This window comes from Rhamphochromis longiceps, linkage group LG12 (genome assembly GCF_057381845.1).
Source record: "Rhamphochromis longiceps isolate RC_006_pf linkage group LG12, R_longiceps_female_GT1.1, whole genome shotgun sequence".
NCBI lineage: Eukaryota > Metazoa > Chordata > Actinopteri > Cichliformes > Cichlidae > Rhamphochromis > Rhamphochromis longiceps.
Genome location: NC_140568.1, coordinates 32,980,584 through 33,006,783, shown reverse-complemented (window position 1 = coordinate 33,006,783; position 26,200 = coordinate 32,980,584). Strand labels below are relative to the sequence as shown.

At 38.5% G+C, this 26,200-nt stretch overlaps 3 protein-coding genes and 1 long non-coding RNA gene across 4 annotated transcripts; 3 read left to right on the top strand and 1 right to left on the bottom strand.

Moving 5' to 3' along the window:
• Nucleotides 1-109: 109 nt before the first annotated feature.
• LOC146657636 (uncharacterized) lies at nucleotides 110-1,358 on the top strand. Its single transcript, XR_014914214.1, has 3 exons — nucleotides 110-192; nucleotides 544-661; nucleotides 862-1,358. It is a non-coding gene; the product is annotated as an uncharacterized LOC146657636 (long non-coding RNA).
• Nucleotides 1,359-5,255: 3,897 nt separating this feature from the next.
• On the top strand, nucleotides 5,256-6,776 carry LOC146657635 (uncharacterized). Its single transcript, XM_085427005.1, has 3 exons — nucleotides 5,256-5,321; nucleotides 5,882-5,996; nucleotides 6,284-6,776. The coding sequence occupies exons 1-3, from the start codon at nucleotides 5,258-5,260 to the stop codon at nucleotides 6,423-6,425; spliced, it is 321 nt and encodes a 106-aa protein (XP_085283131.1). The 5' UTR covers nucleotides 5,256-5,257; the 3' UTR covers nucleotides 6,426-6,776.
• An 8,449-nt stretch (nucleotides 6,777-15,225) lies between these two features.
• Nucleotides 15,226-19,888, top strand: slc35d2 (solute carrier family 35 member D2). Its single transcript, XM_085425879.1, has 12 exons — nucleotides 15,226-15,834; nucleotides 15,998-16,031; nucleotides 16,114-16,200; nucleotides 16,291-16,358; nucleotides 16,462-16,533; nucleotides 16,784-16,852; nucleotides 16,960-17,062; nucleotides 17,875-17,967; nucleotides 18,069-18,136; nucleotides 18,545-18,623; nucleotides 18,846-18,928; nucleotides 19,184-19,888. The coding sequence occupies exons 1-12, from the start codon at nucleotides 15,707-15,709 to the stop codon at nucleotides 19,308-19,310; spliced, it is 1,011 nt and encodes a 336-aa protein (XP_085282005.1). The 5' UTR covers nucleotides 15,226-15,706; the 3' UTR covers nucleotides 19,311-19,888.
• Nucleotides 19,889-21,213: 1,325 nt separating this feature from the next.
• znf367 (zinc finger protein 367) lies at nucleotides 21,214-24,180 on the bottom strand. Its single transcript, XM_085425880.1, has 5 exons — nucleotides 23,614-24,180; nucleotides 22,685-22,835; nucleotides 22,340-22,459; nucleotides 21,730-21,868; nucleotides 21,214-21,608 (listed from the first exon to the last, which is right to left on the bottom strand). The coding sequence occupies exons 1-5, from the start codon at nucleotides 23,890-23,892 to the stop codon at nucleotides 21,353-21,355; spliced, it is 945 nt and encodes a 314-aa protein (XP_085282006.1). The 5' UTR covers nucleotides 23,893-24,180; the 3' UTR covers nucleotides 21,214-21,352.
• Nucleotides 24,181-26,200: the final 2,020 nt, after the last annotated feature.

Below are 26,200 nucleotides of genomic sequence, written 5' to 3'. Positions count from 1 at the left end.
AGACGCTAGCAGATGTTCACATGTGCTTCTCTGGATCTTCGTAGGTGTGTGCACAGGCATGTGCAGGACCTCTGTGTCAGTATTTAAACACCAAAGACACGTTACCTCCCCACACTTGCTCTGCCATCATGGATGTGAAAGTTGGGTTTGTGATTGTTTGTCTGTGCACTTTGGCCATCACCTCCAGTGAAGGTAAGGACAGTCAGGCCAAATACATTTGGCAAAATCAAGGAGACATTTGGACTGAATATGCACTGATTTATACATCAGGTGCATCCAAAATAAGTAAATAAATTGACACTTAGAGCTCTTTATGTGTGCAGGTGTGTGATTACCACATTCCTCCTAAAGTTTAGAAATGATGAAAACACTTGTCTGTTTTTTCAATAATTTTAGTGTTCATACAGTGTTTTTAAAGACATTTTGTATAATGCTTCTTATCTGTTTAACAATGACCACTGTTACATGACATGAAATGTTTAATCCTGTTCAGTTTTATGAGGCTCCATAAAAACATACATTACATTTGGTTATACCTTACAGCTGGAATTCCAAAATGCTGCATAAATACAAAGAGTGACATCCGGCCACGAATACTGATGAACGTTCAAAGATGGGAGATGCAGGAAAGCAACAGTGCCTGTGACATCCAAGCACTTGTGTAAGTGTTGAAAACTAATTTTCCAAAAGGTTACAGGTAATTTTGTAGTTATTACATGATACATAATTCATGTAATCATGCATTCCTCAGCTGCACAGTTTCAGTTAAATAATGATCAGTAATCAAACTGTAAGCTAATACCTTTTACTTCAGGTTACATTAATATTTGTATTTAATTGCTTTTCCTTGTGCATCCACAGACTGTATGTAAAGAACTTCAAAAAGCCAGTATGTGCTCATCCCAATGTGAAGCCAAAACTGAAGACCATTCTGAAAATAAAGGACCTGATGGCGCGCCGACGTCCTTCCTAGGACAAGGAGCGGAAGAAACGTCTTCTCCAGATGTTCGTGTGTCATGTTTCCCACAAAAGGTGTTTTTCAGAGTTTTTATTATGTAATAATTATCATTTAGTTCCACCTCAGCTGCCTGCAGCAACATTGCTTACATGTTAAGGCATTAGTACAGTAATATCATATTACTTCTGCTACTATATTTTAGTTTTACATTGACAGACACCATCCTACTTCTGAGTTGCTACTTTAAGTGTATTATGCTATATGTAAGAAAAAACATAGGTTTGCATGTAATAGAATATGAAGTAATGGAGTATTTTTTTACAGTGTACTAAAACTTTTTAAACTGTTTAATGATGCAACTATATCTTGTACCACTGCGCTGATGCAAATAGATGTTTTTTAAAACACTGTAAAGTGTGATGTCTATTTTTCTTTTACTTTGTTTTCTATTAATCTGCAAATATATAGTAGTTATGATCATCAAGCCATCATTAGACTACCAGCACGCAGCTTGATAGTGTAGTAGTTAACACAGTTAAGAAGGGCTGCTGGTTCAGTTCCAACTAGAGACAAGGTTGTGTCAGGAAGTCAAATCAAAAATCTTGTACTACCTGGTGTCACGACCTTTTGTGACAAGTAGCTTCCATGTTAAGCTTAAATAAAATTGCATCATGGTAGCAAAGCTGCTTTTGCCAACCACATTCAGTCATTTCGGGAAGTGTCTTTCATAAATGTTGGTTGCAGGAAACCATTCCTTGAGAAATCCCTTTAAAAAGGAAACTGGCCTCTGCTATTCACTTATATTGAAGCTCTGGAAAAATATGACCTACTCCAAATAGTTTCCACATACTAGAGGTATTTGATAAAATGTTAAAAAAGAAGAAGAAGAAGAAGAAGAAGAAGAAGAAGAAGAAGAAGAAGAAGAAGAAGAAGAAGAAGAAGAAGAAAAACACCAACCACACACTGTGGTGTGTTACTATAGCTCACTTAGTTGAGCTGTTCTAAAGGTGCCGCAGGGGCCTGGAGCTATGTCTGGCCCAGACCCGTTCCTGCATGTCACTGCTGCTGTCTAGTTCTCCAAAAAAGAAAAAGGTGCACGACATTCCTTTTAACCTTTTAAAAGTGACCCATATTCTTTCTCTAATTCAATTTCCATGAGTCAGATTCTGTTTAAATAATCGTTATTACACATGTCTGAACTTGTGGACAATACATTAGCCTGCTGTTCACTGATAGTTTAAGCACAGAGGTAAAAGTGAAAGTAAGATGAATTTTTATAAAGCATTCGAGTACTGTCCAATAAACTTTATATTTACCTTTATCACTGTTATGATTTTGGCAACATGATTTTTTCAAAGAGCTACTGACTGGTTAAAGTACATGTTCATACACGTCTCAGTGTTGGTGGGTGGGTGTGCAGATATGTGTTAGTATTTAAACACCAAGGACACGTTTCCTCCCCAAACTTGCTCTGCCATCATGGATGTGAAAGTTGTCCTTGTGATTGTTTGTCTGTGCATTTTGGCCATCACCTCCAGTGAAGGTAAGGACACTCAGAGCAAACACACATGCAAAAACCAAGAGAGTACTGGCGCTTCACAGATCATACGTCAGGTACATCCTAAATAAATAAATGAGCTCACATTTAAAGCTGTTTTGAGAGAAAAGGGCATGTGTGTGGCAAGCACATTAATGTTGAAGTCAAGATAAGATGAATACAGTTGTCTGTTTTGGCCTGAAATTATTCCAATAAAAAATCCAATAAAAATTTGTTTCAGCATGCTAACGTTCAGCTGACTCATCTGCTCAGTTTAACCACAACCACCATTGCACAATACAAAATGCTGAGCTCTGTTCTGTTTCATGGTGTTCCAAAAAACGCGCTCTGCTCTCGGGAAAAAAGTAGACATCGGTAACTGGTCTGTAAAAACATGAATGTTTAGACTAAGGTGTGTGTGTGTGGGGGGGGGGGGGGGGGGGGGTGTCTCTTTTGGAGCAATGTTAGTAAGGACGCACATCCTCAGAGTAACTATCATGGAAGAGAATGATCTCTATATACGTTTTTTAATCAAAGAAAACATAATGTAATTTCCATATTTTGGTTTTAATCTCATGTTACAGCTGGAATTCCAAAATGCTGCTTACATACAAAGAAAAAAATCCGGCCACGGACACTGATGAACGTTAAAAGATGGGAGATGCAGAAAAGCAGCGGCGAATGTGAAATCAAAGCACTTGTGTAAGTGTTAAAATTACTCATCCGATTAGTTTAACCACAGGTTACGGGTAATTTTGATCATCACATGATCATCGATAACATAACATGCACTGATAATCTCTACTGTATGAATTTTATAATGATCAAGACTGATCAAGAAATAAACTTTGTCACCAGATTCTATCTCTATTTGATCTTACTCGGAGTTACATAAATATTTGTGTTATTATCTTAAACTGAAACATAATCGTGTTTTCTTGTGCATCCACAGGCTTTACCTAAAGGGCTATGAAAAGCCAATATGTGCTCATCCTAGTGAGCTCCGAAGACTGAAGAGGATGAAGATAAAAAGATCGTAGGGTGTGGAACAGAAACTCTCTTCTCCAGGAATCTTCATATCATCTGGTGTTTTCAAGAGTTTCAAGAGCCTTCGTGTAATTGTTTTCTTTTATTTTGATCTTAAAGGCAGCTATCTGCTACTGTAACTCTGTTGCTAAGAAACTTTGCATGTACTCAGGTACATTTTAGAGGTACTACTATTATTTTATATTCTGATGTTTTACCCAAATACCATATAGATGTCATCACTTTTCACGAATTGCTATTACTAAAGGTACACGAGTCAGTTAGATTTGTCTCCATCTCAGCTGCCTGTAAGACTACTGCTTACAAGTTAAGACATTTATAGTGATGGTTTGTAACATAGAATCCAGCATTGACACATATCATTCTCGGGCATTTCATTGGGTATTTTTGTAGTATTGTATCCATTTTTAAACTGTTCAGTCCTCCAGGTATATCTTGTTCTACTGCATATATACAAACAGAATTAATAAAATGTCACAGCGAGGTGTGCTGTATTTTTTCTTTTACTTTATCTACACATGAAAAGAGCAGTCAAGATTGTCCAGCCATAGTGAAACTAGCAGAGAGATATTATGATAACAAAGCTAATGATATTCAATCATTTCAGATACGCAGCAACATCAAAAGTTTAATGGGCAGGATATGGACCCAAATAAACTTGAAGTGCAGCTTTAATGTGGAATACTTTAAAGTATTAAAAAAGCACAAAACAAAGGCAACAGTGGACAGAGGGAGACTCATACAATATAAACACACGAGGTTATGAAGGAAATGGGAAACAGGTGAAAACACAGCTGAAGACAATTAACCTAATGAATCTGGATGCAAGGCACGGAAAATAACTGGTGTCAAAATAAACCAGGAAGCAACAAATACAGTTAGAACAAGCAATACAAGACAACTTTACGCAATAGGAAACACTGGGTAGGACGGGCAACTCCAAAATGAAAGGGTCTAAATAATCCCCCAAACACCAGAACTCTAATGATAAACAAAGCCATAAAAGTACAGAGAAAAGCAATGTAGACACCAAAGTCTTTGTTAAGTAAATGTTTCTTTGTGTGTGGCTAAAGCAAAAAACTCAGTAACTTCCACTCACTAATATTAAAGCAATGAGAAAAGACCAAATACTGCAAATAGCTTTTAGTAACATTGGACATTTAAGAAAAAATTGACCAAGTGGTTATCGTGAAAATGTAATTTGAATATTTGAGCTACCTAAAAATGCTGTTGGGATTGTGACTCTACGTTTTCACAGAAAAGAAAGTAAAAAGAGTGAGATGTATTAAAAGTGACAATTGTTCTTTCATGACTGTTGGCTCTACTTGTGTTTTCATTCCATACACATCAGTTCAATAGGATTCTGTTTGAAGAGTGGTTACTGGACCTGTTAGAGCCTGTTAGAGTCTGAGTCAAGCACTCCAGTAACTGACAGCACTAACAATTTAAACAAGACATCGGGCTGAAAGTGAACGGAACACTTCATTAAATTTTTTAATTAAGTATGGCAGTCATTTAATAACCTTTTGATATTTATATTACTATTACTGTTTTTAATGTTTAGGCATCGTGTTTCATTCAAAGAGCTTCTTACTGGTTAAAGCACATGCTCACACACTCCCTTCTGACAGTTGGTGGGTGGATGCACATGTACGCTTTGTTGTCAGTATTTAAACATCAAGGGCACGTTGCCTCCCCACACTTGCTCTGCCATCATGGATGTGAAAATTGTCTTTTTGATTGTTTGTCTGTGCGCCTTGGCCATCACCTCCACTGAAGGTAAGGACACTCAGAGCAAACACACATGCTGAAACCAAGAGAGCACTGGCACTGTACAGATTATACTTCAGGTCCTAAATAAGAAGTTCACATTTAAAGATTTTTTCTGAGAAAATTGCAATGACTCTACATTCCTCCTGGGATTTAAACAAGATGATGATGCATGTGCATTTTAGCACAGCTGGTTTTTGGAGGGTTTTTTCAGTTTTTTCTTCATCCAGCTGTTTTAAAGCATAAAATTATTCCAGTAAAAATATGTTTTAGAAAGTTAACTTTAAGCTGACTTATCTGATCAGTTTAACCACAAAGACTATTGCACAAAACAAAAAACCTAGCCCTGTTTGGTTTTAGGATGCTAAAAATACAAAAATTAGACATATATAAACTTTTTATAAAAGTGCAATACTGTAATTTTTTTTTTGTTTGTGTGTTTTTTGGAGACCTGTTAGAATGGACACACAATTATTCTCTAGCAAATGTCTTTTTCTTTTATTTTTTTATATTATGTTAGTTTTATACTTTTTAAAATTCTTAAATTTGGTCTTAATCTCACATTACAGCTGGCATCCCAAGCTGCTGCATGACAGCAAACCAAAAAATCAAACGATATATGCTGAAGAAGATTCAGAGATGGGAGATGCAGGAAATCGGTGCCTGTGACATCAGAGCACTTGTGTAAGTGTTTGTTTACTTAAGTGTGCCAAAAGGTTACAGGTAATATTGTAGTTATTACATGATTGGTAAAGGAAGGTTTTGAGAATTATTGACAGTAATTTTGTTTTGTTATGATTTACTTATAACATCATGCATTCATCATATAAAAAGAAAATTTAATGTAAAAAATAAACACCAATAAAGAAACTTTATCCAGAGGCAGTTTTCCTTCATTTTTGCTTAGGGTTACTGCATTTGCACTGTTATGTTAAACTGAAATGTATTTATGTTTCTATGTGGACCCACAGGGTGTTTGTAAAAGGCTTCAAAAGGCCACTGTGTGTTGATCCGAGACTGAAGCTAATCCTGGAGGAGCTATTGAAAGAGAAGAAGAGTGGAACAAAAAACGTACTTCTCCAAATGTCTGGGTATCATGTTTCTCACATATGATGTTATATGATATACATCATCATGCTTGGTTGTTGTTGTTGCTTTTCTTTTGATCTTAAAAAGCTATCTACTGTAACTCTGTTACAAAGCAACACTGCATTTACTCAAGTACTTTTTAGAGGTACAACTGTGGTTTCATATACTCACACTTTATATTAAGAAAATGTGTCATTACATTTTATGCATTATTAAAAATGAAACTACATGAACTGGTTTGAGTTGAGCCCATCTCAACTGCCTGCAGTGGTACTTCTTGTGTTAACGCATTAATGTGATGATATTATTACCACTAGTACTACTATTACAACGTAAAATTAACAGATACCACTCTACAGCATGTAATAGTGTATGCCATAGCCTGTAAAAGTGTTTATACATTAAGAATTAAAAAAAAAACTTTAAACTGTGATTCATATCATTCTTTTATTCTATTTTGTCTGCACCTGAAAGAGTGGTCAGTGGTCCAGCCATAGTTCAGCCAACCAGCATAGACACATTATGATAACAAAGTTGCTGCTGGGCAACAATGTTCAGTCATTTCAGAAACGTGTCACGATCAAAATAACAGCAGCACGGTGGCACGGTGGTTAGCACTGTTGCCGCACAGTAGGAAGGTGCTGAGTTCAATTCCACCATCAGGCCGGGGTCTTTCTGTGTGGAGTTTGTATGTTCTCCCCGTGTTTGTGTGGGTTCTCTCCGGGTAATCCGGCTTCCTCCCACCGTCCAAAGACACGCAGCTTGTGGGGATAGATTAATTGGATAATCCAAATTGCCACTAGGTGTAAATGTGCGAATGAATGTGAGTGCGAATGGTTGTCTGTCCCTGTGTGTTAGCCCTGCGATAGACTGGCGACCTGTCCAGGGAGTACCCTGCATCTCGCCCTATGACAGCTCCAGTGCCCCCCGCGATCCTGAAAAGGATAAGCGAATGGATGAATGGATGGAAGAACAAGTGTCTAAGAATGCTGTTAGAAATGAAACTCCAAGTCCTTACTGGAAAGAAGGAAGACTTTTTTTTCGGTTCAGTGTTATCCTCAGATAAGAAACCCTGATTTATCCCCTAGAGGCAAGTACATTCATCAATGAATAAACAGCCCCCATGACTACATGAATCTGCTGCCAGTCTGTTGCTTTTCTGGCACCAGACATTAGTAATAGTGTTTCCCTGTGCTGACAAGCTCAAAGCTGGTTTGGTGTCACGCAAATCTTCCTTAAATACATAAACGAACTCTGTCACAATCAAAATTTGATAGATTGTTGTGGCTTCAGTTCAGACACCTATGTTTCTGAGTCAGTGAATTGTCATTCATGTTCCACTCTTCTTGCAAATTTTAATATCTCAATATCTTCCAAACTGTAAAGAAAAAGTTCTTGTATGAATGGGTGTGAATGGGTGAATGACGCAAGCTCTATAAAGAGCTTTGAGTGTTCAGGGAATGTTTTCAGAGATATAAATGATTGCTTAGTGGCCCCAAATGTGTTCTTGCAGGAGGACAATTAGCCTAAACACACAGACAAAGTCATTAAGAACTATCTTCAGTGTGAAGTAGAACAAGAACTACTGGACGTGATAGCATAGCCTCCACAGAGCCCTGATCTCAACATCATCGAGTGTGTCTGGGATTACATAAAGAGACAGAAGGATGTGAGGAAGCCTACATCCACAGAAGATCTGTGGTTTGTTCTCCAAGATGTTTGGAACAACCTACCAGCCGAGTTCCTTCAAAAACTGTGTGCAAGTGTACCTAGAAGAACTGATGCTGTTTTGAAGGCAAAAGGTGGTCACACCAAATATTGATTTGATTTAGATTCACTGCATTTTGTTGATTGATGAAAATAAATGAGCAACACTTCCATTTTTGAAAGCATTCTTTGCTTTCAGCATTTTTTCCTCACCTGACTAAAACTTTTGCACAGTACTGATAACTGAGACAATTTTTTTCAGTTGAGCAAGAGTGTTGTCAAAAATGTATTTCGCCTATTTGGGGCAAGCTTTCTTGTAACTTAAGTAGTCTTCAGGAACAGCTGTTGGATGTTTGCTGCACTTTGTTTCATTTTAGGTCAAGTTGATCTCACACTGATCCCATAATGACGCAGTCATTATGTAGGGAGGCCTCTGTCAGTGCGCTATACAAATACAGGCCATTTACCATTTAATAATAGTGTTTCATTGTGTGTTATTCTATCCAGGTAAGCTTTTACTGTGCTAGCAGCGTGTTTGGGATCATTGTCAAAGTGAAAAATTAAGCCATTGCCAATCAAATGCTTTCTGGGTGGTATTGCATGAGGGATTAAAATAAAACTTTTGCCAATTTTTTTCCTCCAATTTTTTAAGCTGCACATCATGACAAGATATGGTTTCAGTTAATAGCTCCTTAAGAATCACCTTATTGGTGCAAAAATACTATTTTATGCCACACTGTATAGCTTTAGAATGTTTCATAGATTAAACTAAAGAAATGAGTTAAGTGCATTTTTGTGCTTGGATGATTCACATGTCATTGTTAAGTGGTTCAACAAAGTCAAAAAGCATTCCCCTGAAATCGTTGAAAGTTATAAGGACTGGAATGAAAATGACTGAAAAAGAAATGTCCAAAGAAAAACTCTGAAAGACCTTCAGAAAGCCCAGAGAACTATTGCTCAAGATAACTTTAAAACAAAAGACATGGCTTTATATTTGCCACCAATAAGCAAAATAAAAAGACATAAGGTTCGGCTCAAGACAAAGAGTTTTGTAAGTCTGTGTAATGCTAGAAAGTCTAGTTTCTTTACGTATACTGGGGACTTGTTCGATCTTATCCCCTAATAGTGCTCAGATCCTGTTACCACCTCTGTCCACACAAATCTGCTGAAAAGAAGCTGTCACAGTAAAGGCTGTGAAACTTCTGAGAATGGATGAGTAAGCTTGTTTGATTTATTTGAGTACATTCCATACAGTGAAGAACAAAAACACTGTTAGGTGGGAAAGTATAATTACATTAAGCTCTCTTCGTTTGCCTGAGGAGCTTCTTCACGCACAAGTGCTTTTTAAAAAAAAACTTTTCTTGTCCTGGATTTTACTTAAATAAACACACACAAAAAACCTTACGAATGTTTTTCATGTCGTGTGTTGTATTGTTAAGCTGTGAAAATGACCGTTGAAAGCCTGAAAGAAACTAAAAAGGAAACTGATGATTATTCTAAGATCCAGCAATTAATTATTGTCCCCTGTGCTGGTCATGACTCTGAGACCTCTATGTAAAGCAAAATGTAGGCGATCTATTTAGGTCCTACTATACTGTTGAAAGGACCTCCTGTGCTTTCTAGTCACGCCACATCTGTGGGGGTTTGACTAACAGACAACACTGGCTTTTTTGCAGTTATTATTTTTCCCTTCATACAAATCAAACAGTTTCTTCTGAGATTCTTAACTTCAGAGGGTTTTCAGAAATGTACAGTAACTTTAATTCTTTCCAAACAAAACTTTCATTCAGTGACATTTGTTGTGGGCAGCTGCACTCACCAACTCCCAATGTCCCTTCACGAAGGGCTGAACAGGCCAGAAAGGATTTGAATTGCAGAAGAAGAGTCATACTTATAGGTGTCACGGATGAGGTGGAGGAGAGCCAGACATTAGAGTGGGAAGGTGAGAGCTCGGAAGACATCCCAACTTTGCCGTAAGCTGAGCAGTGATTTTACCCACCACCCATTATGCATTCAAATCAATGTGTAACCTTGGCATTTGTCATTTTATGGTATTACGTTGGTAAAATTGGTAAAATTCTGGAGCTGGAAACAATTTTCAGCATATTGATCTTCAGACTGGGCTGTAGTTATAGCCAATTCGATAAGTCAAGACAGATTCTTCAGGATTATGGAGTCCATCATTGTAGCAAATGAAGTCAATGCCACTGATATGGGAGAAAAGACTGCACAATGAGGCTGCATCAGTCTGCTGAGATGAAAAACCTGTGTAGATAAACTTGTGTTTTCCTTTTCTCACGACTTCATAGCCCTGGCTTGTTATCCATACTTACACTATCTAGCTTAAAGCTGTCCCCCTCTCCGTTTTTTCCCTCCTTTTTTAATAAAAAAAAGGTCAAGATAATCAAAAGGTAATTTTTTAACTATTAAAAAAGTAGACTTTTTTAAAATTTATATTTATTTGACTTTTTTTGTCATAAAGCTTCTTTTTCTTGTTATTTAACTGTATAACTATGAAAAAATAAATTGAGCTTCTGATCCTATGTTGCTCATTGCTGCTTAGACCTGTACTTTTAATTGCAATCTTTGTTTTTACAGTGAAGCATACAGAGGGCTGAGTCTCGATCCGTGTCATGAGGGATTATGCTGTGTGGGTCATTTTGCCGTTAGGGTTCGGGGCAGCTTCGTCACTGTTGTTGTTAAGAACAGAGATTCTCAGACACTTTTTCTTTCACTTCAGAAGCTGAGAAAAGTTAATCCCGCTCCCTAATGTTTTAATCACTCCATAACAATAAGAAGGATTTAAATGTAAATCCTACATAAATACATGTCATCACAATGGCATTGGCAAAGTTGTTTATTTTTCACCTGTTCATGCACCACACCTGCTGTAGCTCCACACCCCACCAAGGATGAGTAGAAGTGTGTGACACCACAAAAGCAATGCAAAACTCTTTTGACTGATCATCTTTATCATCTGATATAAATCTATCTTAGGGTGACTGGTGTCTTTGAGAATGCTAGTTACTTCATTGTTGGAAATCACTGAACGATGTCAGAACAAAAAGGGATGTGAGTCATATGCTGGGCCTTCACAGTGGTAATCCAGTCATACACCTGTGGGACACCTGCTTCTTTGGTGGTACATTGTGGCTCAAACTCTTTGTCACTTTTGTTTATTTCAGTTCATCACACAAGATGTGCACAGTCTGTTAGATTTAAATAAAATGTTTGCCATTTATTCTACTAAAGATTCCTGTTTAACCATCACCCACCATGCAGGCATCCCGTGTTAACGTATTTCTGTTATTAACTTTGGCAGGTTTACAGTTAATTTTTAATTACGTTTCTTGGCTCACCACATTTTAAGCTCCTTGCTTTTTAACAGGATTCGTCATTGGTCCATTATATGAGTTATCAAGTCAGAGTCACTTATGTTAATACTCAACTGATGAACCTGTTATGACCGTAACTGTAAGCAAGTCATTTAAAATGGAAGAGAGCCTCCGGCAAATTACGGTTTTATTGACTGCCTCGAGTCACAAAGGATCAGAAACATTCATAAATACTTTCCCATATGAGTGTATTCAAGTCAAAGCAGGTTTCTCCAGTGGTGGTTATTCTAATTATGAAGAAAGTTTCCACTGAGTAGAAGTTTTATTTTATTTTATCATAGTTATACAGTTAAATAACAAGAGAAAGAGTTTATTAAAGTTCAAAGAGGAAAAACACGGTGTCAGATGAGAGTATAGGTAAACTTAACCCCCCCACACACACAGACACACACACATACACAAAAACATGTCACAGCTTCGCACAGTTGAACTTCTGCCCACAATTTAATCCCATGTCATTGTTCTCCAGGCACGCATTCATCAGCACTCAAAACTGTCATAAAGCATTGATTCATCCCGTTTAAGAGGAACAGGAACTATGTGGAAAAGGTCTTCGAAAAGGGATCAGTTTTGTTTATTGTGAAGTGAAAATGATGAGAAGGGCTTTTAAAGGAGAGATTTATAACAAAGCAGACCTGCACTTGTAACTTTTCTGAGAGTGAAGTAAAGGTACAAACTGATTTTGTGAACAGGTGCCAATCATTACAAGAGTTTCCCTGTCACCGTCAAACATGAGCCTGATGCTACAGCACCATCTTGTGGAAACACTCATAGGGATTTTTCCATAGACTGCTCAACTGCAGGAATTCAGGTATGCATGTTTGCCAAAGCAAGTATATTCAGAAACGTGTCAACAGACAATTATCATATCTTTAATTTACTTCCTATACCAAGCTAGCAAGATAAGGCATCTCACATTTCTTCTGCATATGGACAATGTACACAATATACCCATATTTTTTTGTAGCTCAGGAGGTAGAACAGGAAACAGGTGGTTTGATGCATGACTCCCAGTTTGCAGGCCAAATCCTCTTGGGCCAATCTCAAGTTACTCACAGATGCATTCATTTGGGTGTGAATGTGTTTGAAGGTTAAATAGAAAGCACACATAGAAAAAAAGGCATAGAAAAATGTTCTTGTGTGAACGGATGTGAATGAGTAAAGGAGGCAAGCTGTATGTAAGAACCAATCTATTTAATATTCAGTTGTCTCAAGCAAACTATTCTCTTGTCTTGGTATCAACACTTTAATATCTCAGAAAAACTTGTCCATACACACCTGCTGCTAACAGCATACTTTTAAAAAAAAAACAGTCCCACTGCTCACTGTGGGAAAATATGTTCAAATACACAAAACAGTACATTTATGGGTGCAGCACAGTCCGGTAGACACTTCCAGAAATAAGAGCTTTGCTTACTTGCCTACTGAAGCATGATAACCACTTTTTGTCTGGTAATGTTTAACTTGGCAGAGATCAGGCAGGTTTCAGCCTAGAGCTGAGAACCAAAGTGCCGCACAATTATGTGTAATTTATCTATTAAGTTATACAGTGAATAAAATGTATTCACAATCAATGTCCCTACTTCAAAAAAAAAAGGAAAAAAAAAGAATAAACACGTAAGAGAAAAGATTCGCTGACAATGCCATATAATGTACATTTAGGCTGCTTATCTTAGATTTCTTTATATGTAATCAGAGCACATTAGCCTGAGAAAAAAAGAGAAACGCAGAGTACATTAAATATACATATATACAGGTATATAACCAAACACAAGGCAGCCTGGCATTATTTTAAGATCAGCTGACACCAGAGATAAATCCATATTTGTAGACTAAAGAGAACTCTTGTTCAATAATATGCAGACCTGAAATTGTCTTCATAGTACAATGTATTGAAATAAACCTCTTTAAGGTACAATTTTGCATAAAAGGGAAAATAAGCTTTTGTGTACCAACAATGGTATGTTGAATTTGGTCTATTACAATTAAAAATTAAAATGTTCTTGTGTTTTGTAATACACTAAGCCCTGTTTTGGGGCCATTTTTTACAAGTATACAGTACAACACACAGCCATCTGTCCACTTCAACACATTGTGAATCAGTTTTACCTGTGTTGGTGTTGGGCTGTGAGCACAGGTCCCAATTAAAGCTATCAGGACTTTTTCCTGATGTCTCAAAAAGAGTCATAAAGATGCTCACAAGTAGCTCACTGGGGGTGATTTGTAAGACTCTGGCAGCACTGCTTCTGTTCCTCCTTGAACAGAAAAGGCTGTTGTGCCACAAAGTGATCATCTGTCAAGAAGTAAATACTGGTATTTGTTAAAAAAGTATATAAAAATGAGTTGTTGGTATTTAAACTATTGTGAATGACTTGTTGACCTATAATCCCTCAAACATATATCACATGAATGGTACCAAAATAATTTTGAGCCAGAAACGATATCTCTGCTAGATGCTGCCCACAATCAGTTTTTGGCAAAGGACATGTCTTTCATTTATTCAGGTAAAAGGTCTCATTTATATTTTAAATGCATTTTTATATACAGTGATGTGTCCAAGAGGGCAGCAGAAATTGCAACAAATATAACATAGAACAGCTCTACAAATATATTTCAAGTTGCCCAAAAGGATTGGATCGATTATGATGTAGAATGCAGAGTAGATCAAATAGTGCAGATTTGTGAGGATACCTATGACAAAACAGGTAATTTCTTTATTTTATCCTGGATAAATCATGCTGAATATTATTTACCAATATAAATAACAACATTATAAATAAAAAGCAAATTCAATATTTGGCAGTAACTTTTTGGCAGATCATCCAGCTGCTAGGTCGATGCCCTACTATGTTCCTGTCCAGCTTCTTGTGCAGCAGTCGGTCTCCTGGTATCTCCTTCACAGTCTTAAGATTGCACTGGGGGACACAGCAAACCTTGTTGCAGTAGAATGTATGGATGTAGCATCCTAGAGGAGCTGGACTAACTTTGCTGGCCATGCAAAGCCATGACGAGGACAATAATAAAAACAAAACTCGAGAAAAAATAACCAGTGGGCATCGCCTGCCTGTTCAAAATCAGAATCAGAGTCCTTTGTTGACATTAAATATCAGATGTTCAAAAAGATTAGAAGCTGCTCCTTTGTAGCAGCATTTAGAATAAATAACAATGAAAACAAATCCAAAAGTACCACCATATACACATGTGTAGTGATGTGTGATGTGAGAAGTACTGATGTGAAATTTGTACAGTAATGGCTTGTGAAAAGAAAATGTGTTTCTGAGATTTGTTCATCGTGGTTTGGACGGACCTGTAGCGCCCCCTAGAGGACAGCAACTCAAACAGGTGACCTCTGAAGCCTCTTCCACTGAGCGTGGGTGCAGTGAGTGAACCACATATGTAAAGATGCTCTCAATGGCTGAACGATAGAAGGTCACCAGCAGCTTCTCAAAGATTTTGTTCCTCCTGAGCACTCCCAGGTAGTGCAGAGCTGACCTGATCCCCCTTTTCAGCTCAGGTGAGTGGAGAAGAGAGAGATGGTCAGACTGGTCTAGGTCTGGGAGCTGTGTGGCTCCCTTATGTTGCCTGTGTGTAAATGCTTCCCCCTGTTGTCATACATCTTACATTGTGTTAGAATGTAGGCAGGAAAGACTGGAGGTTTGCCTGATTAAAATCAACCGTGATAATGGTGTGTCCCTGTCCTAAAGGGGGGGTCCTTGTTGCCGCTCCAGTGCACCTGTTCTCACTTTAATTTGCTCCAAATCAGGTGAAACTGATTCACGTTGCTTTATGTTTCTTAACTGGACAGACTGGTATTTCTGTTGTTTAACTAACTTTGTGTTATAGTGTGGTTACCGAGTCTTCCTCTTTTTTTCCTCCCTAAACTGTTTACATTTCATCTATAAAAACTCATGTAAACTATTTGGAACGTCTGCGCTTTATTTTGTAACAGTGTGCTTTTCTTTTCGTTTCCTATTAAGTGAAAATGTGCTTGACATTTTAAAGACAGGCGAAACAATTTGGCTTCAGCTCGACCCATCTCCTGAATTATGTAATAGTTGTAAAAGACCGCCTACCCTTTCTTTTGCTATGTGGCCATTTACGACTGGTGGACACGAAAGGGCAGCTGAACGAAAGTCGCCACTCGACCAGAATCAACTCAAGCCTAATTTTAAACGCTAAAAGCTTCATTCGCAGTATGTAACTATGTCTTTGGAACCCTGTGAAGAAACTGCGGAACACTCCGCTTTGCTCAAGCTCCTCTCTGCACTGTTTTATGCCGGAAGTTCGTTTCTTATTACCGTAGTGAACAAAACCGTGTTGACAACTTTCAGGTAGGTGTCGCTTTGTAGGGATATCACTAATTTATTCATAGTCGAAGGACGGAAGCAAAAAAAAATTGTTAAGTTCACAGATAAAGGAAGCTTGTAATAATAGCTTATTCTCTGTTGTCGAGTTATATTTAAGAGTTCTGCTTTTTGTGTGTTGACTTTGCAGATTTCCCTCCTACTTGTGTCTGGGAATTGGACAGGTATGTTGTCCAGGTGCGAATACCTCCCACCCACACTCCACTAATAATAAACAAATACAAACTCATTTTATTGTCCTTTCAGATGATCACCACTGTTATTGTTCTTTATGCGGCCAAAAAGAGCAAAACGGTGCAGTTTCAAGATTTCGACAAGAATGTTCTCTTAAAAGTAAGCACCCTCACCCCATTATAATATCTCTATTTATTCTTTTTTTAATGTATTTTGTGATCTATAAATCTTTTTGTTTGTTATGCCCAGATTTTCCCCCTCCCTTTGCTGTACGTTGGGAACCATGTTACAGGCCTGGCAAGCACCAAAAAACTCAGGTTTTTACCAGTTCATTTGCATCACATTTAGTCCTTAAATTTAGTTAAGATTTTCTCAGTACTCATTTATGCAGTCTTCCCGAAACTGTGTTATCTGTTACAGTTTACCCATGTTTACAGTTTTGCGGAAATTCACTATATTGATGACAATGATCTTGGAAGCGTATATACTAAGGTAAGGAATTATTCTAACTATGTATTACCGTACTGTTAGAGCCTTGAAGCACTCTAGGGCCTTATCTCATCTGATTTGGTCTGAAATTTCTTAAAGTACTTTACTTGAAGAGGTTTCTAATGGATTTGTTAATGGAGTTAAACAATGTGAGAGCTTTCAGTGTAGGATGTGAGATTAAAAAAAAAAAGATTTAACAATGGAAGTGCCCATTAATGTATGCCTGTTTTGTCCTCTTTATCTCCATTTTCAGAAAAACATTTCCAAAGCGTCTTGTGTACAGTGTTGTAACCATAGTATTTGGTGCTATGATTGCTGCAAGGTATAGTTTTGCTTTTTGTTTTTATTTAAATTACTTTTGTAATTGTATTTCTCCATGAACTGCAAAAACAAAGTAGACTTTACCTCCATCTCTATTGTCTCCTATAGTTCAGACCTGGCCTTTGATGTGGAGGGCTATACATTCATCCTGCTTAATGATGCATTCACTGCTGCCAGTGGAGTGTACACCAAGAAGAAACTTGGTGATAAGGTAGGATTTCCTGTTCCGTAGAAAAACAGAGACAATTTGAGCATTGCTGCCTTAGTAGATATATCTCTGTCCAGGTGTTGTTTGAAGAAAAAAAACAAAAAACAATTTTACTGCACAGCTGTGCTGCCAAGAAAAATGGGGGCACAACCATCCAAAGCAATGCACAGTGAAGGAGAGTGTGCAGGCAGAGTGGATTGGGTGGAGACACGTGTCAGGTGTGATTTGTGTCAGAGTTGGAGCTACAGGTGGGACAGCTCAGGCTGAGCAGTGTGCAAACCAAGTTAAAGAAGCAAGGCTGAAATTGTTTAGACATGGGGGGGGGAAGGTGGATTTATCTGGACAAAGGATGCTGAAGATGGAGCTGCTAGGCAGAAGGAAAAGATGAAGACCCCAGAGAAAATTCATGGATGTAGTAAAGAAGGATATGCAGAGGGTTGATGTGACAACGGAGGATGCTAGGAGTGGAGGTAGATGATCTGCTGTGGTAACCCCAAGGTAACAGCTGAAAGAAGAAGAATATTAGAAAAGAAAGCTGAGCATTATCTTTTTAAACAACAAAACAGAAGGTTTTAGTGTCGTTCACGAATATCCTTTGATCATGGCAGCTCCACACTAGCAGCGTCTTTATATCTAAAAGCAGAATCGTGGGATTCGCACATTTTTTAACCTTTTTTTTTAATGCATAGTGATGCGAGCATCTAATGACGCATGTGCCTCACAGGAGTAAAATGTTAACGTTCTCAATACTTTGAAATGTCCCTATTGCATAACAGTGTTTGCTGTTTACATTTGTTTTCCTCCTTTTTGTCAAGGGTCTTGGGAAGTATGGGGTCCTGTTTTACAATGCATTAATAATTGTCATTCCTACTGTCTTGGCAAGTGCGTTTACTGGAGATTTACACAAGGTAAACTGTGATCAGGTGCATTATCGCTATTTATTGTTGTTTTTTGGTTTTCTGTGCCAGAAACTGTATTCTGTTACCACCCTTTATGTTTTGATCCACAGGCAGTCACATTTGAAGACTGGGTGAAAGGCACATTTGTCTTTTGTTTCCTTATTTCATGCTTAATGGGGTATGTCACTATAATCCAGTCCAAACTGTTCAGTTATTGTAGAAATCAAACTTCCTTGAGTCGGTCATTCTATATAAAATTGATCAAAGATAACTAGGATGTGATGAAAATTATTCTGACACAGAAGCGGAGATGGCTAGGGGGTGAATATGGTATGATTGTAGCTAAAAAAGAGACTAAGTTGAAAGGGCATATGTTCTACCCACCCTTCCGTGTATTTTGAGGGCCTATAACTTGGAAAGTATTCATAGTGTGAAGGCAGAATTTCGTTAACCTTTATTAAACACACTAAAATATTTGCACAAATAAAAACGTTGTTGAATCTGAGGGTGTTGAGTTGACGATGGAATGGCCCAGATGTTAGATCGCTGTTCAAAGCTGTTTTGCTTTTGTCCTAATTTTCTTTAGGTTTGTGCTGATGTATTCCATCGTCCTCTGCAGCCATTATAACTCAGCACTTACAACCACAGTAGTTGGGGCAGTAAAGGTAAGAGCACAGTGATATTAGTTTGTTTTTTTATTGTACAAAATCCAAATATTAAGAGTTCTTTGAAAAATTGTTGACTGAAATCCACAGCAAAAAATTTCCTCCTTTTTTCTTGACCCATGGTGATGGACAGGTGGAGGGATTTACTAAGATAGTTGTTGTTTTTTTCCTTATTTCCAACACAATGATACTAAAGTGAACACAATTTCACCTTTTCCTCAGAATATTGCAGTGGCCTATATTGGCATGTTTGTGGGTGGAGACTACCTGTTCTCTTGGACTAATTTCCTAGGCCTCAGCATTTGGTGAGTAATAAGACTTAAATGCTATTTTCTGTTCCTGACTACAGAGTTAAGCGTGACTCTATAAGAGGCCATATTTCTTCAAAAAGTCAAACAGTATGCTATGTTGAATAAGAACAGCAGATTGGAATCTGGCTTGGGAAGGATTTTAATCTAGAGCAAAATATTGATTGAAAGTGAAGATTAGGCATTCTCTGATAAATATAGTTTAGTCTGCAGATTTTGTTTCCTTGAACATTTTATCTTTTTGGTTTTCAGTATGTCAGGTGGACTAATGTACTCATATATGACCTTCAACAAGAAACCATCTGGAAGTGACACAGGAGCACAAAAGCTGAAGCTTCAGATCTCCGAGGAATCAGCAGGAAAGTACTCTAAGGTCTAAAGGGATTTCACCACTTGGTGGCGCTGATCTGCTCCATATTGGAGCATGATATTACTTCAGCACTTATGTGCATTAATAAGCAAAAAAATAAAATCAATAAAATGCTTTCCAAATATATTCCAGGTTCCATCTATTTCATTATACTTTTACACAATGAACAAATGGACAAGGAAGGGGTAAATCCTGGGTCAGGTTCAGTGAATGTTTATTGAAGATCAACAATGACAGAACAGTGTGGACAGCCTGTGAGAGAAAATTTGTACTTTAAAACATGTAGTATATCTACCAAGCAAGCAGGATCGCCCTACATACTTAAATATGAAAACTGATGGAGGATGTTAGCAGTGGGGAAAACTGAAACTACAAATTAAAATTTCAAAGCTCTCTGTAAATTGTGCACTCGATATTCTAAAACTACATGTATATATTAAATGCCTTAATCTTTCTCAAACCGAAATATAAACAAAGGGTAAAATGCTTCCAAGTATATTCTAATTGGCTAGAATAAATCATTTGGTTTACTGATTATCAACAATCCACTTGGCTTCCAGTTTCACCATTACTTAAAAAAAACAAAATTCAAATTCGCTTGACTTCTCGAGTGACGGCTTTCTGGTGCAGGTTTCCCCTAAACAGAGGCAGGGCACTTGTGAAAGGCTTCTTACAGTGTTAAGAGATGTAGTGTTGCTTCAGGGGAAAAAAACAAAAAAATCCACTACACATCAGTTTATGATAAACAAGTGCCATTTCTTCTGGGCAAGGCAACCTAATATTCAGTGCATTGCAAACTTAATCCAAGACTTGATGGGGGCTCCAAGTACTTCATAAAAACCAATGAGTTTCCCAAATGTATGTTTTACAATCGTGGGACATTTTGTGTTGCAATATTTCCCTTTTATGAGTTAATCAAACATATGGAAAAAATGACTTGTAATGAGATACATACACCTACTACTATGGTACTGTTCCCATATCAAAACTAGTCAGCCAGCTTTTAATATAAAAGGTGACTGACACGCATTGTAAAACATCTCCCACCTAGTTGAAAACACTTTTTGGTTTCGCAAACTTGTTACGAGGAAAACCACAAAATCTAAATGTTTTCCTGTGTTTAAAAACTACTTGGAACCTTTGAACACTGTAGAATCTGGTAGACTGTATTTAGAAAACGAGTGTTATGCTTGTCTGTTACTGTTGAGAAAATAGTTACATGTATATATTTAGACAAGCGTCAACTGTAAAAATTTGAATTTTTTTTAAGAGCTTGTACCTGATCAGACCTGCGGATTAGGGTTGCAATGATCACACATATAAAAATGGCCCGTGTCATATAATGTCAGACTTTTCCATCTTCCCTGACTTCCCTCTTGTCCACCTTTGCCCTTAAATAAAGTTGTACCTGTGAGGCAAAAAACTAGCTGAACCTTTCTCAGTCCATTTCTACTGCCACTGCTGTCATCAGTGGCAGTGAAATTGTGCTTATAGCACCAGAGATGAAACCTGGGAACATGGTGAGATGCCATCTGACAGTTGAACTCAACATTTCCTATGGCTGACCACACCCTGTATCATTCCGTCCATCTGAGCTTAATCCATATATACAGTCATACACACTCTTACACTCACAATATACTTAAAAAAAAAAAACTTGTTACCAAAGTGCAAACAAAACCAAAACATGATAGGTATCCTTTCTTTGCCTTTAGAAGACAGAAGAAAGAAAGACATTCTTCATATTGTCAAATCTACAATTATAGCAGCCTAAAAAGGATAAAATTGAAGCTGAATAAGGTGCTTTAGCTTGTGCCTTCCTGATAATGTGTGTGGGAACAGATACCTGTGTAACACTGATCTCAAGCCAATCCAGCTCTTTTACAAAGTCTGTTTTCACAACTTTACAGGAAAAAAAACTAAACTACTTGTTGATCTGCATTGTAGGAAGAATTTTAGCGACAGCACATGTAACAGGAAGGCGGACTGGGATAGAGATACGAGGGCAGGGAATTGGGAGTCCGGGATGAGGAAGTGGGATGGGTGTTCGTTCAGGGAGACAGGTTGTTAGCCAGCTCGATGAGCGCCAGAGCGCCGTGGAGTCGCTCTCGTTGCTCCTGGAGGCGGCGCTTGGCTGCTCCTCCCTGGGTGCTCTTCTCCTCCTCTGCGGTCTCTTCTTCCCCGTTCTCTTCATCAGACTGGAGAAACTCCATTGGATCCTGCTGCTCCTGGTCCTGCCCTCTAGCCTTGCCCTGTGGCTTCACCTTGGTGGTTGTAGGGGCACGCTGCTCACGGGTTCGCCAGTACCTGCAATGACAAAGAGCACATTACCATACAATGTAAACAAAACAAACAAAAAAAAGCTATTTAAATGTGGAAATCTTCCTCACGGTCCTGCTTTTGTACATATGAGCCTACTTTCACTTACTTTGCCAGCCACTCTGCCACAGCCTTGTTATCCACAGACTGAGCCTTCCCCAGACCCTCCTTTGGTTCTTCCCTCTTCAGACGGGAGAAAGGATGCTTGGGGCAGTGTCGGTTAGCATGTGTAAACCGATTGCCACATCCTGCAGAGGAAGCATCAAGTCTGAATAACTGCAGAAAATGACTGGAGGTTTTTGTCATTTTTACATAGTTAAAATGTGTAGTGCACAACATTTGTGGTTCACTACTGTTATAAACAGTGCTTCAGTCTTCTTAGAATGGATTACTATTAATAAATTAATGAGTAATGATGTTTACTCAAATATGACTTTTTATAAGTCACAAAGCAACAGTAATGATTTTTAGGGTTAGTACATGAAATTACAGCAGACTGTTACACAGTCAGTTTCATTTCCCAGGTACTTTCCAAGTATTAGTTTAAGGCTCTAGTCAGTCATAGTAAATAAACCACATTTCATCTTAATGGAAAGTACCTTGAAGACACTAAAGGTGAAAACTTTCAGTTTGCTGTTTGTGATAATACATTTTTAAAAGGCTAACTGCATGGTCTTTTCAAAAAAAAAAAAAAAAAAAAATCTACGTTTCACACCCACCTTTCTCAGAGCAAACAAAGGGTTTTTCCCCAGTGTGCAGGCGCTGGTGGGTCTTCAGCTGTCCACTCTGGACAAATGCCTTCCCACAGTTTGGGTAGTCACACAGATAAGGCCTCTCACCTGGGGTGGAACAAGATAAGATATACTTTATTCATCCCACAAGTTGGGAAATTGAGGAGGGGGTGGGTTAGTTAGTGGAAAAACTGTGGTTACTTAATACTTTAGTAATTACTAGACAATGCTTTTAAATTCAGAACAGGGACCACATGGTTTCATGTTTTGTACCGTGACAGGTGAAGCACATGTATTAAAGCAATTTATAATGGGTCAGCGGACTTCTCTCACCTGTGTGTGTCCTCTTATGGGCCTGGAGAGACTTCTCTCTGGGAAACACTCGGTTGCAGATGTTACAACGGATACGGCTGGATGAAGTCTCCCCCTCGCTTATCAGCTCCCGGACTGTGTCCGCCCGTGGCCGGCCTCTGCGGATACCATCCTGACAGCGAGAACACGCAGAATCATTGCTCTGGCCCTATCAGACTTATCAAAGGACTCTGGATGAATGAACACCTATGGTGCAACAGCTTTGAGACAAAGCAGGGTATAATATGCCAAACCAAGGACAAACTGTTTTCACTGCTTCATAATCTAATACACTTATAACACATGATTCACATAAAATACTCATTTATTGCATTTCATACAATGTATCAACGTGCCAGTCTGACTTCATTTAATTAGCTCACGTGTTACACTGTGAGCTAATTCACATCCGGTTAAATTTTTGGCGCGCGACTACACGTCATATTGGAGCAGCTGCTCCAGATTCAGGAACTGGGGTTTAAAATCCACGGAGTCACACCCTAATGCGCGGGCGTTTTTTAAATGACTCTATATGACGCCATATTGAGGCCGACTCTCTGTTTTAAGTAATCACATTTCAAGAGAATATATAACTTTACAAGAAAAAGGTGTTCATTCTGATCGTGCTGTTCTGCTGTGATAACTATGTATGGGTTATTGCGCCTGTTATACACATGCTATATCCTTTCAGACCTGCTCTGGAGGTTCTTCAACAGATCAATGAATTAAGTTACAAATGCTCTTTTAGGCGTATTACACTGTTGTCAGCAGTCTCTGCATTAACAATATTAAAGTATTAAAATAGTTAAAAAATACTTTCTGCTTTTAGGTTGCGCTCAGACATCCATACGACATCCAGCCATGTCACTTTTTAAAGAGTATCAAGACAAACTTTCATATGAGGGGTTTACCTTGATCTGCTCAGGTGAAGGAGCTGTGTCCGCTTCCCTGGCCGTCTGTGTCCCGGTAGGGGACGCGGCTCCACTCCCTGAGCCCGGGCTCAGGGTTACATTGTGGGCGTTCTCTCCCCACTTCCACGGGTAGACCATAAAGTCGCTGAAGCCGGGGCTTGTCGGAGTTATGGCCTCTGCTTTCCTGGGTTTAATCGGAGTGGTCTTGATGACGGACACCAAAACTCTTTTAGGCGAGTCATTGCAGAAAATAACGTGAGGGTGCTTGCTCTCAGCCATCGTTTGAGTGTCAAAATCCCGGTGTTTGACGCAAAAGCCGCAAAACTATTTTTTTTCCCAACAAGATAAACGAGCAAGTGTAATAAATAGTTTGCCTTCTTAATCTGGAGTAAATACTTCCTTCATTTCCAAAGAGTACAAGAAGAAGAAAAAAATCTCTGATCCGCTCTCTGCTATAAAGTAACTACAAAAGTTGCAGGAATATATGAAGACTGCGGTTTCTTTCCTTCTTGTCGCAGCAGGTCGTCTCAATTGACCTGTGTGCGCCCACAGGAGCGTTGTCCCGCGTTGCAAAATCGCGCCTGAGCAGTGCATCCTCCAATCCACTGCAGGCGTCGAACCCCACGTGTCAAAAGAAGCGAATGGCAGCAGCCATATGGCTCTACCTAGCCATTCTCCAGACCAGTAGGAGACGCGAAGGGCTCTGTGCACACTAATTGGCCGAAAAGCTTTTGTCCAATGAGATTTAAACACCTGATGCGCGCTCTCGCAGATTGACATCAAGACTAGCCAATGAAAGCGATTGTGGCCCACGTGTTAGCCAATGGGAGCGAAGGGCGGTTAATTTTTTTAACATTGCGGATGAGCAGATGGCTCTTTTCCCGCGCTGAAGAATCTGTTTATGTTATTACATGTTTTTGTCGTTTTAAAGGGAAAGAAAACGGTGGTTCCGAGGCGCCAAAGTTACGTAATCACTGTAGGGCGGAAGTAATAGAACAAAGGCTTTATTGTGTGCGAGAAATGGAAACAGAAACTTAGAGTTATTTGAAATTTCATTATATCAATGCAATATACCTAAAGTGGTTTATCTGTTTAACCCAAAACCCTACTAAATCTCTAGATACTGTGTTCTTCAGATGATTTCATTTCTCCAGTAAAATGTAGTAAAGTGTGCTGTCAATCATCCGTTCCTGGCAGTTGTTGGAAGACGACCCTGCCCTGCTTTCACTGTCATCCTGTTTGTCGCCCATGTTTCAGTTACCTAGTAAAAAACAGTTTAAATACACTCCAGGGCACTGTCTTAAAAATAGTATAGTATGCCAAAGGGAGTGCAGATTTACTGCTGGATGAACACCATCCAGGCCATCCCGGACTATACACACTACAGACACTGAATTTAAATGTACTGATGCGGATTTATGATAGCTTTCGGTATTTGAGTGTCACACATCTGTTTTAGTAAATATTGTGTGAGTTTCTTTCTTTCAAATACTCAAACAAAAACTGCTACTAGACTTGATAACATTTACACTCTTTCATACATTTCCTGCTATACATTAATACTGAAACATTGCACACTAACAACACAGACTTGTATATTCATTCTGCTATGACTACTGAATGAGGTTTCATTATATAAAATTACTTACTCATCTTGCAAAAGAGGGTAGGTGGAATTTTATATATTTTAATAGCTGGACTAAAGAGATCTGAGCATTATACATATTATACATATGTCATATGATTGTCTCAGTAGGCCTATGTGTTGCTTCAGTTCATCAAATAATCCAAGAAGTAAAATGAAGTTCAGTCTGAAAAAAGTAAATAGTATAGACATTTCATTAAGGCTGAGGGTTTTGTATAGATTTGCAAAGTTACGAACATATGGGGCATGCAAATATGGAGAGTTTAATGCACGTGGTTCGCAAACTGTTAGGAGGGCCCCCCCTAGTGGGGTATAGAGCCACTACAGGGTGGATAACCAAAGGAAAGCTACATAAGAAATAGATAAATAAAATATAATTTATGTGGTGCTACCACACTGACCTTTTTTTCTGTATGAATAAGATTTAACTTATTTCCTTTTTTATTGCCAATGATTGCTGAAAAGTGTGAGGTAGAAGTGTGAAATTTTCAGCTTCTAGGAGCATGCCAAAAATGATTGAGACAGTGCTTTAATGGGATATCGCTCAGATTCTCATGTGTAGCTTAGTGCAGCATGGACTAGGCATGCTTTCTTAACATTTTGTTTATGCAAAAGTATGACGAATGGACTTTTCTAGAACATTGCGTGCAATACACTGTTTTCACACAGTGCAGTGGCTGACACTGTTGCAAGAAGGTCCTGAGTTTGAATGCTGTCTGGGGCCTTTCCATGTGTAGTTTGTATGTTCTCTGGCTTTCTCCTACAGTCCAAAGATAGGCATGGTGTGATTCTAAATCGACTGTGTCTATGTGTTATCTCTGCAAAAGACTGACACTGTGACAGGCTCCAGCCTCCCAGCAACCCTGAAATGCATAAGTGGAGGAAAACAGATGGATTGAATCTTTGGAGACTTGAGAAACCTTTCATAAACATTGTAACTCT

Coding starts and splice junctions, on each gene's coding strand:
- LOC146657635 (XM_085427005.1), top strand. CDS start 5,258: ATGGATGTGAAAATTGTCTTTTTGATTGTTTGTCTGTGCGCCTTGGCC. Junction 5,322..5,881: donor GGCCATCACCTCCACTGAAG/GTAAGGACACTC, acceptor CTCACATTACAG/CTGGCATCCCAAGCTGCTGC. Junction 5,997..6,283: donor TGTGACATCAGAGCACTTGT/GTAAGTGTTTGT, acceptor GTGGACCCACAG/GGTGTTTGTAAAAGGCTTCA.
- slc35d2 (XM_085425879.1), top strand. CDS start 15,707: ATGTCTTTGGAACCCTGTGAAGAAACTGCGGAACACTCCGCTTTGCTC. Junction 16,359..16,461: donor GCAAGCACCAAAAAACTCAG/GTTTTTACCAGT, acceptor TATCTGTTACAG/TTTACCCATGTTTACAGTTT. Junction 17,063..17,874: donor AGAAGAAACTTGGTGATAAG/GTAGGATTTCCT, acceptor CTTTTTGTCAAG/GGTCTTGGGAAGTATGGGGT.
- znf367 (XM_085425880.1), bottom strand. CDS start 23,892: ATGGCTGAGAGCAAGCACCCTCACGTTATTTTCTGCAATGACTCGCCT. Junction 22,460..22,684: donor CCATAAGAGGACACACACAG/GTGAGAGAAGTC, acceptor GTTCCACCCCAG/GTGAGAGGCCTTATCTGTGT. Junction 21,609..21,729: donor GTGGCAGAGTGGCTGGCAAA/GTAAGTGAAAGT, acceptor TTGTCATTGCAG/GTACTGGCGAACCCGTGAGC.